General features: G+C 39.3%; 1 protein-coding gene across 3 annotated transcripts in view; it reads left to right on the top strand.

Annotated features, from left to right (window-relative positions):
- Positions 1-18314, top strand: part of TMTC2 (transmembrane O-mannosyltransferase targeting cadherins 2) — a 450431-nt gene that overhangs the window by 162466 nt on the left and 269651 nt on the right. For all 3 annotated transcript variants that reach the window (XM_080660474.1, XM_080660476.1, XM_080660475.1), the window contains one exon: positions 1896-2466. In XM_080660474.1, coding sequence (XP_080516600.1) covers positions 1896-2466 — 571 coding nt within the window. The remainder of the gene's footprint in view (positions 1-1895; positions 2467-18314) is intronic.

Raw genomic sequence — 18314 nt, 5'->3', positions numbered from 1 at the left:
ATTTCAAGGTAAAACTATTATCATTATAGAAATTGAAGCTCAGAGAGGTTAATTGGGAGGCCATTTAGAGAAGCTGTTGAAAACCAGCATTGACCAGCCATTGATCTCAAATGGAATACTAACTCTACTATTTCCATTACAAGCCTAGGATGAGTTTTTAATCTGTTCCATACTCTTGTTTTTGAAGTCACTCAGTAAATTACAAAGCTGGGATTCAGGGGCATTTCTCCTTAATCTAGGGCTTTTGCAAGCTGATTTTTGGTAAAATTCATATGGAAATTCCTTTAATTATGGCTGCCTCACAATGAAAGGCAGAACTGGTGGAGTGGCTAGAGGTAAAGGTCTTCAGAGTGGCCACCCACCATCTATTCTTTAGCTACGCATGTGCCCACATCCCCTTAAAAAGCCCTGATATCAGGGTAGGCAAGAGTTTTCTACTTGAATGTCTCATTCCTGCTTTCTTCTGGCTCATGTGCCTCTCTCATGTTCTTTAAGTACTGGGATAGCCCCACTGGAGGTACAGAAGACTCCAGATGCCACCCTGTTCTCTGGTATAACGCCGTAGAGCAGGAATCCTCCAAACAGTCATTTATGTACTGCCTTCCACAGTTGTACCTTATCCACAGATACCAGAACTGTTGATTCCTTCATATCTGTGTTTACATGGACTTTTTAATGTTTAACAGCTTCATTTTGATTAGATAGCTATGAAATCCAGCTTTGATGTGATAATTAAAATTTATTTCAAATATATGTTAAAACCAATATAGCCATTAAGAGTTTTACATGGTTTGTGTATTTTCTCACGTACTCCTTGTGGTTTGTGGATCATATTTTGAGAAGCCCATTATACTGGAAAGAGCATGGGCCATGAAACTTGACCTTGTTATTTCTGATTTGTATGAATTTGGATTCCTTATTAACTTAACTTTCTCAATCATAATTTGTTCACTTGAGAGATGCACATAATAATATCTATCTCATCAGTTATTCCAATAATTAACCAAGAAGATAGAGCCAAGACCAGCAGAATGTTTGGCAGATAGGAAGTGCTCAGCGAATACTAGGTTATCCCTCCTTGAAGTTACTAATCCTCAAAAGCAAGAGACAAGGAAGTGCATCATTGTGGCATCTGGTTTAGATGATACTAAGTCTTGTGAGAGCTCAGAAGGGGTAAAGGCTGAAGTTTACTGGAGTGTAGGAAGAAGGGCAATATTTGGATAGATGGAAAGCCATTCTTACTCATCTCTCCAGCTATACAGGTCCTTGCTACTCAAAGTGGAGTCCACAGACCAGCGGAGTCACTTTTACTTGGGGATTTGTTAGAAATGTGGAACCTGCCTGTTAACAAGATTCCCAGATGATGTGTATGTTTGAGAAGCATTGCTCCGGGCACAGATATTCTATTTAAAATTTATTTCCCTTGTGGGCTAGTTCTTGCTCTTAGTGTATCTCCTGCACCAGTATCAGCTGGAGCTGTGCTTTTAAAGAATGCATATTCTCAGGCTTCACATCAACCTGGGGCCTAAACTCTGCATTTTTAGTCAGTATGCCAAGTGATTTTTAGGACACTTGTTTAGCAACCTCTGTATTAAGGCTTAAATCAATGATAGAACCTCTGCATTTATTCTTCAAACATACTTGCATTCAAACAAGGAAGAAAGCTTTTGAGGCAAAGAAATACAGTCCTAATTGTGGTGCTAGCAAGAAATTAGGAGAGGATCTCAATTCAATCTATATGGAAAGCTCATTTGCATTAATTACGCATTCCTGGAATCCCAGCATAAAGTCTCATGACAACAAGGCTAGGGAGGAAGATAATATCTTACCAATATTACCTAATATTTTTTTCCTGTATTTTTCATTTGATTTTTTTTTAACATTTTGTTTTTTAGCCGTGCTATCAAGACTAATCAGGACCTTCTCCCAGAAACGCCATGGACACACATTTTCTACAATGATTTCTGGGGGACTCTTCTAACCCACAGTGGCAGCCACAAGTCCTACCGGCCACTCTGCACGCTTTCTTTTCGCCTGAACCATGCCATCGGAGGGCTGAATCCCTGGAGCTACCATCTTGTCAATATCCTACTGCATGCGGCAGTCACTGGCCTCTTCACAAGCTTCTCTAAGATACTCCTTGGGGACGGATACTGGACCTTCATGGCGGGCTTGATGTTCGCCTCTCACCCCATCCACACGGAGGCAGTGGCAGGAATCGTGGGCCGGGCCGATGTCGGGGCCAGTCTCTTCTTTCTCCTCTCCTTGCTCTGCTACATTAAACACTGCTCTACCAGAGGCTACTCAGCCAGGACGTGGGGCTGGTTCCTGGGGACAGGACTGTGTGCGGGATGCAGCATGCTGTGGAAGGAACAAGGAGTGACTGTTCTCGCAGTCTCAGCAGTTTACGATGTCTTCATCTTTCACAGGCTGAAAATGAAACAGATCCTACCTACCATTTACAAAGTAAGTGATTGTTGGTGCTCAAGCATTGGATTTCTGAGTAATCTCTTGCTTGGTCCTATTTTACCATTTAAAAGGCAAATGTGTTCCTTTTCAAAGAGAATTTAACATAAGTAACTTTTTGATCTTCAGTAAGTGGAAGTGTCCTTTCTGACCTTTCCCTACTAACCTGAGTTTCAGTCACTGATTTCTCAGATTTCTTTACTTATTTTCATGATTTCAAAGGAGGTGTAGAAGGATAGTTGTGCCTTGTTAAGATTATGCATCTTTAGAATTAATTTATTTTTATTCATTCCTTAATTCTGCTCCAACTCTCTAATCCTATACATTGCCTCCTATACATAATGTGTATTTGTAAATATATCACAGCTGGTAATAGAGCTAGATACTGGACTATACAGGGGAAATCCTTCGCCTTGTTAATATTACTTTCCTGAGTTGACGATGGAAAAGAACCCTTCTCTGCAGTGTGCTAGGAACTCAAATTCTTAAACAATGAATCATATTCACCTTTTCTTTTTTGTAGTGTATGAGAATAGAAGAGTCAAAACAGAAAGTGGTTATTATAAGATTTGCCCTGAGGCCAATTAAGGCCTTTGCTTCCAGGCTTAATATTTGTTTCAAATGCAATGTTGTTGGAAGGTCAAAGAAGCACTTAGGGATCCCATACACTTTTTTTTTTTTTAAATATATTTTATTGATTTTTTTTTTTTTTTTTTACAGAGAGGAAGGGAGAGGGATAGAGAGTTAGAAACATCTATGAGAGAGAAACATCAATCAGCTGCCTCCTGCACACCCCCTACTGGGGATGTGCCCGCAACCAAGGTACATGCCCTTGACCGGAATCGAAACTGGGACCCTTCAGTCCCTAGGCCGATGCTCTATCCACTGAGCCAAACCGGTTAGGGCAGGGATCCCATACTCTTAAAGTGATCTGAACAGTCTTCTGCTAGAGTGTTCATTGGAGGCACTGGGTAAACTGAAACATCTTGAGAAAGTGCCTTCTACCTATTGCCCCATCCTCACTTGCAATAAACTCCCTTTCTTTGGCTTTAAGTATACAGACTCCACATGGCCAGGGTTTGCAAACCTTGGCCATGGTGTAGGCCAGCTTCTGCTTCTTAGACATTTAAGCAAGGAAATACAGATTTGGATATTTGCCCTGAGAAAGCTGTCAAGTTTTCTAGTATTGACTAACTTTTCCCTCCTCAATTCCCTATTTTGCTTGAAATTGAATTGAGAAGAAATTAAATTAAAAAATGGAAGGAAATAGAAACAGAAACATTTACAGTGGAACCTCGGTTCTCAAACTTAATTTGTTCCAGACGCTGTTCGAAAACCGAATCATTTTTCCCCACTAGAAATTATGTGAATTGAATTAATCCATTCCAGACCCCCAAATGATTCCCTGTTTTAACCTTTCTTATATACTGTACATGTCTAATGTACTCTTTAGTCTATAAATAAACACTTTAATGACAAAAGGACATGAAATGTACAGTAAAAATGAAAATTTAGTAAGGATAAGCAGCAACAAAAGCACTAATCCCTAAGATGCTAACAACATCTGATACACACACGTTCACTCCTTTGTCACCTAAAAGGTCTGAGACTGATCATACAGGTATCAGTATGAAAGGGTTGTCTAGTTGAGAAGTGAATGGTTCAAAATGGGAGACATTGGAAAACCAAGGTTTGACTGTACTTCTAAAAAAATGGCTTTTTTTATTTAGTAGGCAGGCAATTAACTGCTATGCTTCTCTGCAGGGAAGCTTAACCTTTTCAGTTAGAACTCAAGTATCAAGGGCTTAATGAAGTTCTTTTGTGATTTCAATTAAATGCTAAAACCTTAAAAGAAAAGCAAACAACATCTGGTTTGAGAGTCAAGCTCTTAATTTCTAATCAGTTTTAATTATTTTTTTTATGGAGGATAGGGAGAATAATCTTTTTCTTTTCCTTTAAAATTATGTCATTAACAATAGCAAGCTTTCTTGTTTTATTTGACATGTAAGTAAATAGAATAAGTTTAAATCATGGTTCTTATCCCATGGAGGTTGGGACTGTTAAAGAAAAGGTTCAGAGTGGAGTCACCTGTGCTAAGCCCACCTTCTAAGTTGCAATTCAAGACTTCATTGCAATTTCAGCCTCTCTCACAAATGTGAACTTCCGTCGATCTGGAATGACCTGGTTAGCACTGTAGAGGTAATCTGCCTTGTAGACTGTTTCTATCCCCCAGAGTAGGATGAGGTAATCCCACTCTTTCCCTGTCTTTTCTGCCTTTTGCCTATAGAAGCCTTCCATTTTGCACAGGTCCTTGGAGCTCCTTTCTGTTACCTTGGTGGGATGTTGCCTGATTCATGAATTATTCAGTGAAGCCAGTTTGATCTTCAGATTTACTCAGAATTTTGTTTTCCAACAAGATCTATTTGAAGATGCAGACTCTGGGTGTTTCAAGGCCTTGCCTTGAAATCTATGAAACACTGTGGTTTCTTATAAAGAATTTCCACTTACCATTGTTGCCAGACCAAAGGGGTCCATTTGCCTGTGAACATCAAAGCCCCATAAAATCCAACCGTAGTTTGCAGCAGGGAAAGTAAGGGTTTATTTTTAGGAAGTGGACGAGACACAAGTGAGCAAATGCTCAAAGACCTGGCTTCCCAAAGACTTCTAGTGGTTGGAGTGTATAGAGGAAAAAATAATTATTATGACTAAGGGAGTTAGGGTCATGGTCAAGGTCGTGGCCTCTGTTGATGTGTTGGTGCTAGGGTAGGGGGTTGTTGATCAGTGCATTTGGCCCTGATGTCAGCTATGGTGTCACTACTTCTGGTTTTCCTGCTTTTCTGGGCCTGGAGCTGAACATAATTGAGGCCTAGATATTAATCTCTCAATCTTGAATTCTCTGTCATTAAAATCACATATTTCCTTGTCTTTCAGTTTATTTTTTGGAGATTTTTATTTTCTTTCTTAGCTGCCTCCCTACCCTTGGTTATTCCTGGTATTGGATGGATTCCTTTCTTTGTCTAGGCATCTATGTATGAGATTGATACAAAGAAGTCCTATTATCTTCCAGTAGGTGGTGCTGAATGAAGTTGATTTTTTTTTTTTTTTTTTTTTTTTTTTTTTTTTTTTAGCTCTCTTGTTCTTTGGCTTTTCAGATCCCTGGGGTGATGGAAAATGGGAGGTGGGTGCCTCCCCTGTGATCTGGTCACCCCAGTCCTAGGGAACCAACCCTGCCAGTGAACAAACGTGGTGGGCCGTGGGGCTTCAAATTTGTGAAATCTCAGTGCTGTCCTCCACTGCCAGACACTGCAGTCAGTATAGCCATGATGCATGGGAGGGAGGGTGGACTGGGGTAACCAGTCCACCTTCTAAGTTGCTTTGCCCTCTGGTAATTGTGACCTCGGACCTCTGTGGAATTCTCTTTATGCCCTGATCCTGAGACCATTCACAGAATGGGCCTTTTGCTCTGGGGGAAAAGTGATTCTGTAGTATTGGTTCTCAGATTTGCAGATAATGTGCTCTACAACCAAGGGTGAAGGAAGCAAACTTTAGGAGGTTAAGGGGCAGCCAGGCTCTGCGACTTTAGTTTCTCTGTCTGAAATGCCAACCACCAGACAACTGGGTTTAGCTGTAGCTCCTAATGCCAACTCCTGCAGGAATGTTCCCCGAATCTCTTTGTTCCTCTTGACTGAAGGGAGTGCCAGCCAAAACCTGATGCTTCCCCTCTCCAGGCTGAGCCCCACCTTGAGCTCCTGGCTACAGGTGGCTCAGCTCAACACTTTTCCCTTCTCACTTCCCTGGTTCATTCCCACTTGCCCACCTTTAGATTTCTCAGTGCTTGGTTCTCTCAGGTGTGTTTGTGCATTGAGCAGGGAAGACTTTGTTGAATTATAGCTGTTCAAATTGTTGAAACATCAAGGGGGGAGACCGAGTGGATCTCTCACACTGCCATTCCTCTGATGTCACTGTCCAGTTGTCTTTAAATGTATAGGGCAGCCATGGCCAAACTACGGCCCACGGGCCGGATCCGGCCCGTTCGGCTGTTCTATCCAGCCCACAGAGCCGAAGGAGCAGAGGGTTCCCTCGCTCTCCCCTCCACTCCTTCACCAGCAGCAGTGTTAACATGGCAACATCGGGAAACACGGCCACAGCTCCTCCTTCTGAGTGGGCGGGTTTATATCCGACCATTCAGTAGAAGGAACAACCTCTCAATCTTCCAGAGGCTCCTTGTAATGCCCGCGGACGCGTCCCCTGACATCACCCTGGGAATGCGCAGACACGTTATCGTGGTGATGTAGGGAGACATGCCCCTGGAGAGCACAGTATCAGAGCATTAGCTAAAAAGGAGACCAACAACACTGTTCCCACTGAAGTTGATGTTTTAAAGACCAAAAACCTTTCAACCCAGTCTACATTGCCATCTACATCTACGTCCCAGGCATAATTTGGAAGTTGCACTAAAGAAAATGTTTAATTTACTGTTTACACATTTTGTTCTTTTCTATTTGTTTTAGTTTTAAATTATTTTATTATATTTAAGTTTAATTTGAAAGGCTTTTGTACCTTTCCTTTGTTAGGCAATTTTATTTTGCCTTTTCCATCTTCAATATAAGGTATGTTATTGTGCTATGATTCCTCCATTTTTTGAAGTTTCAAATTATAATAATTAGTGTTTACATTCTTCTTGTTAAAATGTTTGAAATGAATAAAACTATTGAAATAAAAAAAAGAGACCGTACCCTTTTATGTAATGATGTTTACTTTGAATTTATATTAGTTCACACAAACACTTCATCCATGCTTTTGTTCCGGCCCTCCGGTCCAGTTTAAGAACCCATTGTGGCCCTCGAGTCAAAAAGTTTGCCCACCCCTGGTATAGGGGATTGAAAGCAAGTGAATTAGAGATCTAGTAAAGCCAAATCATGCACATTTAAGCACAAACTTTCATTTAGAATCTCATGACTATGGGGCTTGTAAATGCTGGCATAGATTACATATGGAAGTTATAGAAAATTTCATATTCTTTTTTAAAAATATATAGATTTTAAATGCCTGGGTGAGTTGGAAGAGATTGAAGGAAGTGGATTAAAACTTTAGAAAGTTCTTTTAAACCTTAAAAGAATAATTATCCTAAATATCTTACCAATTAACTCTGCAACATAGTTATCATGGGTTTGCCAGATGAAATAAACTTTTCTGCCTCATAAAAATGTAACACATATATAAACAGAAAACTCTAGTGTATAAATGTTTAACTCTATTATGCAAATTAGAGAACCAGTCAACACTCTAGATCTAAAAATGGAGGTCCTCTGAAAGCTTGAATTTATTAGAACTAGAGGGGCAAGATTCCCAGTTTTTCAGTTTTTTCAGTATTATTTTTCTCATAGCAATCACCCTCAGCTACTTTCTTCACAGTGGTTTCTGTTCTGTACCTCTTACCAGATCCTGGTCCCCAAACTCAGGGCCAGGCAGAAGGTGCTGTTCTACAACTAGTACTCCACTCCTTCCATCCCATTACTGCAGTAAAAATAAATAAATAAGTAAATAAAGGTTTTGGTTTGGTAGACTTTACTGAGAAGATAGACATCTGGATTTTTTCTATGACATCTTCTGTTTTTTTAATGTTGGTTATTATTGGGCCAGACAAAAATCCTTGGGATGGCTGAATTTGACCAGAGTTCTTGGCTGCCATTTTTATTTATAAAGCTCATGCATGTCCATATTATACATAAGGTTTTCTAAAAAAATTTTTTATTTGATTTTAGAGGGAGAGGAAGGGCGGAAGAAAGAGAGAGAGAAAGAGAGAGAGAAAGAGATATGTTCCAGTTATTTATGCATTCATTGGTTGATTCTTGTATGTGTCCTGACAGGGGATCAAACCTACAACTTTGGCATATCAGGGACAATGATCTAACCAACTGAGCTATCCGGTCAGGGCAATGTATAAGGTTTTTGCAGTTCTGCAAAGCCTATATGAAATTTATATTTTTCTTCAATACAATATGTGAAAAATAGTAAGTGCCTGACATATTGTAGATATTTTATTTAGTATTTAATAAACACATTTAATGTTTATATCTGTCAGGTACTGTTCTGAATATGCTAAAAAATTAACATTTAACTTTAAATGCTTATTGACAGTCATATGATTTATGAAATAATATGGTTGAATATGACATGAAATAAGATTTGTAAAAACAAGACTAAATATAAAACCTTCCGAAATATGTATGAACAAATTTAGTGTTCATAACATTGTACACAAAATTTAAAAATATTCCTACTTCTTCAGAATGTTTCCTACATTATCCTTGGAATGTAGCACACTGTCGGTCACATAGTAGGTTCTAGTACATTAATGAATTTACACTTGTTTAAGATTTATCTTTTAAAAATATGTGCTTGATATGTTCAAGTGAAATTCTGTGCTCTTCCCTTTATATGATGAGGATTTCATTCCTGGTTAGTGAGGTCTGGCAGGTGGGGTTGGCAGAAATGCATGTCAGAAAAATGTTGAAAAATACGTTTTCTTGACCAAGTCTCACCAAGTGATTGTTTTTTGCCTTCTTTTGATGACTTTCACTTATTTAGTTTTATGTGGTTAAAAAGTAAGGGTGGGGGTAGGGAAGACCCTTGAAATATACTTAAACTAGCTTTTGCAAATAAATGTTAGACTTTTATCTGCCCACAAAATTTTTTACAAGTCTCTCATGGCCCCAGGAGGTACATGGGTAATAAAATCAGTAAAAGCAACGTTTTTCTTACTTACCCAACATCAGTCATTGCTTGTCTAGTGGCCATTTTCTGTGCTTATTTAACATCTGTTAACTGTTTTAATGTGGAAACATCTTTTTCCTCCCTTATTAGCCTCATAATCTCTTATTCAGTTACAGGTGGAAAATAAAAAAAAAAAAAAGGAAATCTGAAAGTCAGTGTAAGCAATTCTAATAATAGCCTAAGATAATTTGGAAAAATGAAGCCCTTTTAGTTTGATCTTTTAACAGTTTCTCTAAATATGCTTTTTTATTTATTTTATTTATTTATTTTTCTTTTTTCTTGAATTTATTGAGGTGACAACTCCTGCAGGTTGATAAAATTTTATGTTTCAGATATACAATTCTATAGTACATCATCTGTATATTGTACTGTGTGTTTACCATCCCAAGTCAAGTCTCCTTCCATTATAATTTATTCTTCCTTTACCTTCTTCTACCCCCCCCACCATCTTGCTCTTTGGTAATTACCAAACTTGTCTGTGTCTATGAGTTTTTTTCCTTTGCTTAACCTCTTCACCTTTTTCACCCAGCTACCTAACCCCTCCCCTCTATCAACTGTCAGTCTATTCTCTGTATCTATGAGTCTGTTTCTATTTTGTTTGTTAGTATATCTTGTTCATTATAAATATGCTTTTTAAATTTTAATACTAAGCATGGTGTGAATGATGGAGGTAGCTTATGGTGAGTGAAGTTAATCTTTATTATCTTCATTCTCACATCAGGATGCAGTGATCGGCCCTAAAATAGCCAACAACCCCATATTTCCAAACAGTTTACAAGGTTTATTTTCAAAATGGTTTCTGAGGGTGGGAGTTAATGTTCTGTTGAAGGTTTTTGGTTTGTCACTATTTGAACACCGAAGAGATTAAAAATGGTACTTCTGTACAGCTGACATTTTGTGTGACTCCCCATTTATAAAACAGCCTGAAAAGCCAGTCGAATAGCCTGCAGGTATTTACACATTGAATCCACATGTGCCTTTTTATTTGATTACCTGCTGGGGATGGCATTGGCAGAATCTGTTATCATTTAAGGCTTTGTCCCTTTTCTAGGGTGGGTTATGGTTTTACTCAAGATGTGACCCTCGTGTCTATTGCACTGAGTGAAATGTGATATATATTTCTGTTTCTGATTTTTTTCAATCAACATCTGTGCTACACTTCAAGTCCTGTTCCTATTTTCTTCTGATTTTCTTGCCCTTTATTTGCCTTACACCTGACTTTTTGAGAATACAGTTAGAGCACGATAGTTTGATTCTGATCACAGTAGTTTCTAGCAATATTGAAACTGGGGCTATTTGTCATGCACTTACAAATGAATTTGGATTTCCTCCCAGTAAATTAGTTGTAGCATTTAATATTCATGACCTATAGTCCTTTAAAACTTTGAGCAGCTGCCAGCACTGCTAACCAGATAATACCACAAATAAAGTCGAGGTTCAAAAATACTTTACAGTGGAAAAGTCAAAGATTAATAAGGTATTTTATTCCTGCAGGTTGGCTTCTTTGCTGAGCTAATTTAAGAGGATTCTCTACTCGAGTCGAGTCAAGTAATTTAAATTTGGGTAGCCTCACAAGCTTTGGTGATGCTCGCATTAGAGTGTTAGTCCTTGGAACAGCAATCTAGTCACACAAATCATCATTTTCATTTTTGTGCAAGGCTCTATATTTGGCAATGTGGAGATTCAAAGATGAATTGACAAAATTCTGTCCTTAAAAACATTGGAGAGTAGAAGGAAGTAGAGAACAGTATCTGTAACTATGGAACTGAAATTCAAGCTGGAAAGTAGTGAGGATTGTAGTGCGGCATTGGGAGTGCTAGGGGAGTTTAGATAAAGGGGAGGTTACTTCCAGCCCAGGGCATCAGGGAAGGGACTTCTGGAGCAGAGACCTTTGTGCAGGGCCCCGAAGGATAGTTGGAATATAGGCATTTATATTTGGAGAGGGGAGGAAAGTGGAGGGTAGAGTATGTGCATTGTGCAGAGGGGAACTCATAGGAAGTTCCTGGAGACCACTGAGCTGTCAGTTTGTTAGACACAGAGAGTGCAGGAATTTAGAGAGGTACACTGAGTTAGCTGGTGTGAAGGTACATTGAGATAGCTGGTGTGGAGGTACACTGAGATGCTGGTGTGGAGGTACATTGAGTTAGCTGGTGTGGAGGTACATTGAGATAGCTGGTGTGGAGGTACATTGAGATAGCTGGTGTGGAGGTACATTGAGATAGCTGGTGTGGAGGTTCATTGAGATAGCTGGTGTGGAGGTACACTGAGATAGCTGGTGTGGAGGTACATTGAGGTAGCTGGTGTGGAGGTACACTGAGATAGCTGGTGTGGAGGTACATTGAGATAGCTGGTGTGTAGGTAGGTACATTGAAATAGCTGGTGTGGAGGTAGGTACATTGAGATAGCTGGTGTGGAGGTAGGTACATTGAGATAGCTGGTGTAGAGGTACATTGAGATAGCTGGTATAGAGGTACATTGAGATAGCTGGTATAGAGGTACATTGAGATAGCTGGTGTAGCGGTAGGTACATTGAGATAGCTGGTGTGGAGGTAGGTACATTGAGATAGCTGGTGTGTACAACAGTGTAGGGGCCTTTTAAGATATGTTAACTGTTATAATTGTAAACATAATCCCTAATAATGTTTGGAGATAATGTGTGGTTTTTCAATGGGCTTGCACTTCAAATGGTCCGTGGGAGAAGCTTGGGAATGTGCAGACTAGCACCTTCTTGCCACTTGGGGGGACTTTTTCTCTGTCCTTCTCCTAAGCCAGAGGAAGGGTCCCTTTGGTGATAAGATTAAGAATCAGACTCAGGAGTGGGTGTTATAACTAATTCAGTGAGGGTCTCTCCTATCAGTGTTTATCTTGTTCTGTGGCATTAAAATAAACATTTATTTTCTGAAGACTAGTATGATTTTACTTGTTACTCTATAATATTTGGCATATTACTATACACTCCTAATGAGAAAAACAGGGAGTCCTTAAGGGCTTTCTCCTGTGTCTGCTCTCCCAGCATTGCTGCACAGCATTCCAGTATTACCCTGAATGGCCACAAGTACAGAATCCCTCTTTGTTTTGCACTCATTTCTACAGAAAGACAACAATGATTGAAAAGGGCCCTTTTTTACAGTACAGAATAAAATACTCTGTCAGCACTGAACTTCAACCAGTTAATCACTATACCGTCAGTGAAAATGACACACAAATTGTGATGAATAAATAATGAGTCTCATTGAAATCATCTGTTCTCATAACAGTCTGCAATGTGTATTACATCACTCGGCTCAATTTTCGATAACCTGCCTCAGAGGAATCAAACTAACTGAGGAGGATCTTGTGATTATCAGGTTACTCATTTTCAACTGGTACTATCAGTTTCCCAGAAAACGAAATGACGTGGTTTGCACGAATTTGAAATCCATTGTCCTTGCCAGAAGTCAGATTCCTGTCTTAAATACCTGGAATAATAAAAATGTGAATTTAGGGTTGATTTCTCAAAAGAAATTTAAGCAATAGAAAGCCATATTCCATGAGTGCATTAGGGATTCTTTAAAAGACAAGAATAGACCAGTAGATAGCGTAGATAAAACCGAATATTAAATCAAATTTATTGGTAGTTAAAATCTGAATGAAATGTGATGCAGTGATAAGGTTGCATGGTGTGATGTTTATTTTTCCTTTAAACATCAAGTGTCATGCCTATTGATCATAGTATTTCTTTCTTCAAAAAGGTTAATAACAAATCAAAAGAGAACAGTCCTAATGCCAAAGTCTGAGATGACTTGGAGCCAGAAAGGTTGATGTGCCCTTGCCCTCTGGGTTTGTCCTTACAGTTCTGCAGCACCCAGATGGCTCCTGTATGCTCTGTTGGTCCGATTATAACTCCAGCATCAAGTGAAATAGCATGAATTCAGAATTTATTATATGTTTCTCCAGTAATTATGGCCTTGATTAGTGAAGGCAGTGTTTCCATTCCAAAGGACACTTTCTTTCTCCACATGTTTATTCATTTATTTTCAGGAAGTCAAATAAAATGCAAAGAGTGTAATATTTCTCTTTGCTATGATGGGGGAATCTGTAATGCCTGCATTTGGGCATATGATTGTCCCTTTTCTTAGAATTAATGTAAGATTCAAAGAAAACAGCAGAGACAACATGAGGAAAATAAAGGACATTTAAACACAAATAAATGACTTAATTTTTAGTAAGTGAAGAAATGGAAAATATATCTAGAATTTCCATTAAAATATTGTTCTTCCATTAAAATATCAAGTACAGAGATCGAAAAAATGGCAGCGGAATAGACAGACCTTTCCCGAGCCTTGTCCCGGAGCAGATAGAAAGAACAGCTGAGGGTCTCACGGGGAGTGTTTGTTGGTGAGTTGAGGGACAGCTATACTCCAGGAGACGGTGGGGGACTGCTGGACAGGGCTCCCCTGACTGGGCAGCCCCCACTGCTGCTGGATTCCCTCCCGGAGTGACCGGCTCGGACGCGGAGACCGTGCCATCTTGAAAGGGAAAGTGGATGTTATCGGAAGCCTGAAAATCTACAATTACGGCAGCCACCGAATAGCTGCTAACCCCAGAACACCGGTCCCCAATTGGCACAAACATGCAGATTCAGAGGAGCTCTACACTCCACCATTGAAAGGTCAGATTTCGCCTGGGATAAGGTGAGGTCTCTGGTCCCGGCAGGAGAGAGAAACGTGCACACTGTGGAAGCTGGAACACTGGGGGAAGTCTGCGCCTAGAAAAATCTGTGGCTGTTTTGGGGCTGGCGTGATCTGTGAATGTGGAAGGGGGTCCTCAGAGCTGCTAACAGAAGGGAACTCCCAAAAACAACCCATTTTGATCTGATGCAAAAGAACAGCCTAAAAATTTTAAAAGTGTGCTGGCTGCTTAGACCCAAGGGGGAAAAAAGACTGCACAGACTTGTGCGCAGTCCCGGAGTTCGCACACACGCTGGCTCTTTTTTTTTTTTTTTTTTTTTTCTTTTTTCTTTTTTCTTTTTCCTCTTTAAATACTTGCTTCTGATTACTAAGCCCAATACATAGGATCACCCAATTGGGGACACCCTAAGACACTGCAGTGGAAAGTTGTTTTTCTGGAATCTGGGAATAAGAGCGGGGAATAACCATCAGAGAACCAGCTCTGGGGCAACCCACTCCCACAAAGCGGTATTGAGTGCCACAGGTAAAGCAGGATCTAAGCACTGGCTAGAGAGGACCAATAGACCCAGAGGTCAATCCAGAAACACTGCCACCCAGGGGTTGAATCACAAATTGACTCTTGTGTAAACACAAATAAAGGAATACAAGAAATTAAGACACACTGCCTGTTTAAAAAATCAGGACTGGCTTATAACACAGAGGAGCAGTGGAACGCAGAGGACTGCAATATGTCCTGACTAGGAAACAGGCATGCCAAACAGAACAGTAGAGGGAGTGAATGACCTTCACTACTGCACATTTTTTTTTTTATTTCTTCTATCTTTTACTTAAGAAACTAATTTTTTTTCTTTTTTCCTCACTTGATTTTACCTTTTTAATTATTAAATTTTTATTTTCAATCAGTATTATTACTACTACTATTTTACCATTTTTTTTTTAAAGTGTCATTTTATTTTCTCTTTATTTTACTTTGGGATTAGTGTTCTACATTCTATTTTCATCTTTCCTTTAGCATCATTTTACTCTATCACAACTTAACCTTTATGCCATCACTCTCTTCCTAACTTTTCCCCTTTTGTTGTCCTGATTCTCTCACCCTTTTCCTGCTCTAGATTTTTCCCTATTCTTTCTTTTTACCGCCTGTTAAAATTTCACCGTATTTATATATCTAATTTCCAATTCCCTACTCCAAGTCCATACACACCTCTCTCTTCTCTGTCTCCGCTATCTAAAAAAATTGTTTTTCTCTCTGTCTTTTTGTTGTTGTTTGCTTGATTGTAGATTATATCGATTTTTGTGCTTGTTTGTGAGATTGTTTTGCTTATTTTTTTTGTTTGTTTTGTTTTTGTCTGTTTTTTGCTTCTGTTTTCCCTCGCCTCACTTGATATTAGTTGTTGTTTGTAGTTTGTATTCATCTCCAGGTACTTGTTGCTGGCATTTGTTGGGATTAGTGGCTGTTCTATTGGAGTTTTCTCCCCATATATATAGTTTGTTCCCCTCTTCTTTCTTATTCTCTTTCTTTTCTCTCTTACTTTTTTTTTCCTTTTCCCAATTTCAGTTTTGCACTCCTTTCATTTTTTTTCTCTCTTCTTCTTTCTCTCCTATCCTCTAATTTGCCTTTCTCTGGTGGTCAACTTTATTTGGGGTTATGAATATCGTGAATACATTTCTGTTCAGTGCCTTGTGCGTTGTACCTGGTTGTGTTGTATTTTGTGCCTTTAAATCAACGCAGGAGAGAGAGAACTACATAACCAGACACCCAGAGAAGAGAGACCATGGGGAGACAAAGAAACAGCCTGCATATGAAAGAAAAGCAGGCATCACCAGAAAAGGAAGTAAACGAAATGGAGGCAAGCAACCTGTCAGAGAAAGAATTCAGAGAAATGGTCATAAGGTGGCTGAAAAGAATGGAAGACAAATTCAACAATATGTGTAAGAACCAAGAGGAAATGAAAAATGACATCGCTGCTGTGAAGAACTCAATAGAAAGCATCAAGAGTAGACTAAAAGAAGCAGAGGACCACATCAGTGAGCTAGAAGACAAGATGGGAAAAAATACCCAAGTAGAGCAGCTTCTAGAAAAAAAAATTAAAAAGCAGGAGGAGAGCCTAAGGGAACTTTGGGACAACACGAAACAAAACAACATATGCATAATAGGGATTCCAAAGGAGAGGAAACTGAGCAAGGAATAGAAAACCTCTTTGAAGAAATAATGACAGAGAACTTCCCTTATATAGGGAAGAAAAAACCCACACAAATCCAAGAAGCTCACAGAGTCCCAAGCAAAATGAACCCCAAAAGACCGATGCCAAGGCACATTATAATTAAATTGGCAAACACCAACGACAATCTTAAAAGTGGCCAGAGAGAGATAGAAAGTTACCTACAAAGGAACCCCCATCAGACCAGCAACTGATTTCTCAACTCATCAGGCCAGAAAGGCATGGAATGAAATATACAAATTCATGCAAAGGAAGGGTCTGAATCCAAGAATACTATACCCAGCAAGGCTAGCAATCAAAATTGAAGGTGAAATCAGGAGCTTCACAGACAAAAAAGGGCTAAGGGAATTTATTATCACCAAACCAGCAATGCAAGAAATGCTAAAGGGTCTGCTGTAAAAAAAAGAAATAGGAAGCGAAGAAGGAACACAGGGGTAAAGAATAAAAGTGGCAACAAACAAGTACCTATCAATAATAATTTTAAATGTAAATGGATTAAATGCCCCAATCTAGTGGTTGGCAAACTATGGCTTGTGAGCCACATGCGGCTCACGAGCCGTGGTTTGCCGCTCTGTTGACTAATGAGTTTGTCAACCACTGGGATAGGTGCTTAATCACAAGGAACAACAACAGCCTGTAATTATTGGAATTGAGAGTCTAGGTCAATGGTCGGAAAACTCAGTCAACAGAGTGGCAAACCACGGCACACGAGCCACAAGTGGCTCACGAGACACAGTTTGCCGACCACTGCCCCAATCAAAAGACATAGGGTAACAAAACACGACCCATATATCTGCTGTCTATAAGAAACCCACCTCAGAAAAAAAGACGCACACAGGCTTAGGGTGAAGGGATGGAAAAATGTTTTTCAGGTGAATGGAAATGAATAAGAAGCTGGGGTAGAAATACTTATATCTGACAAATTAGATCTCAAAGTGAGGGACATAACAAGAGATAAGGAAGGCCACTTCATAATACTAAAGGGAGCAATCCAACAAGAAGAAATAACTCTGGTAAACATATATGCACCCAATACAGGAGCACCCAAATACATAAAAAAACTCCTGGAGGGTATCAAGGGTGAGACTGACAGCAATACAATCATAGTAGGAGACTTTAATACCCCACTATCACCATTGGACAAATCCTCTAAACAAAAAATCAGCAAAGAAACATCAATCTTAAATGACTCACTAGACCAGATGGAATTAATTGACATCTTCAGAACATTTCACCCCAAAGCCACAGAATATACATTCTTCTCAAGTGCACATGGGTCATTTTTAAAGATAGACCATATGTTGGGCCATAGGCAAAGTCTCTTCAAATTCAAGAAGATAGAAATCATATCAAGCATCTTCTCAGATCACAGTGGCATAAAACTGGAAATCAACTATAATAAAAACAATCCAAAAAAATCAAACACACGGAGACTAAACAGCATGCTATTAAACAATGACTGAGTTACCAGAGAGATCAAAGAAGAAATAAAAAACATCATGGCAACAAATGACAATGGAAACACAACAATCTAAAATCTATGGGACACAGCGAAAGCAGTCTTGAGAGGGAAGTTCATAGCTCTACAAGCATACTGCAACAAACAAGAAACAATGGTAATAAATTACCTAACCCTACAACTCAAAGAGTTAGAAAGAGAGCAACAAGAAAAGCCCAGTGTAAGCAGAAGGGAGGAAATAATAAAGATCAGAGCGGAGATAAACTACATTGAGACCAAAAAACAATACAAACGATCAACAGAACCAAGAGCTGGTTCTTTGAAAGGATAAACAAGATTGATGAACCTCTAGCCAGACTCACCAAGAAGCAAAGAGAGAGGACCCAAATAAACAAAATCAGAAATGAAAGAGGTGAAATAACAACAGACCCCACAGAAATACAAAGGATTGCTAAAAAATACTATGAACAACTCTATTCCAACAAACTGGACAACCTGGAGGAAATGGACATATTCCTAGGAAAAGATAACCTTCCAAAACTCAATCAGGAAGAATCTAAACATCTCAATAGGCCAATAACTATGGAAGAAATGGAAGCAGTCATCACAAAGTTTCCAGCAAACAAAAGCCCAGGCCAGACGGCTTCTCAGGGGAGTTTTAACAAACATTCAAGGAAGAACTAAAACCTATCCTCCTCAGACTATTCCAAAAAATTCAAG

This window comes from Plecotus auritus, assembly GCF_963455305.1.
Source record: "Plecotus auritus genome assembly, chromosome: 3".
Classification (NCBI taxonomy): domain Eukaryota; kingdom Metazoa; phylum Chordata; class Mammalia; order Chiroptera; family Vespertilionidae; genus Plecotus; species Plecotus auritus.
The sequence above is the reverse complement of the archived record's forward strand: the minus strand, read 5'-3'. Positions and strand labels throughout refer to the sequence as shown.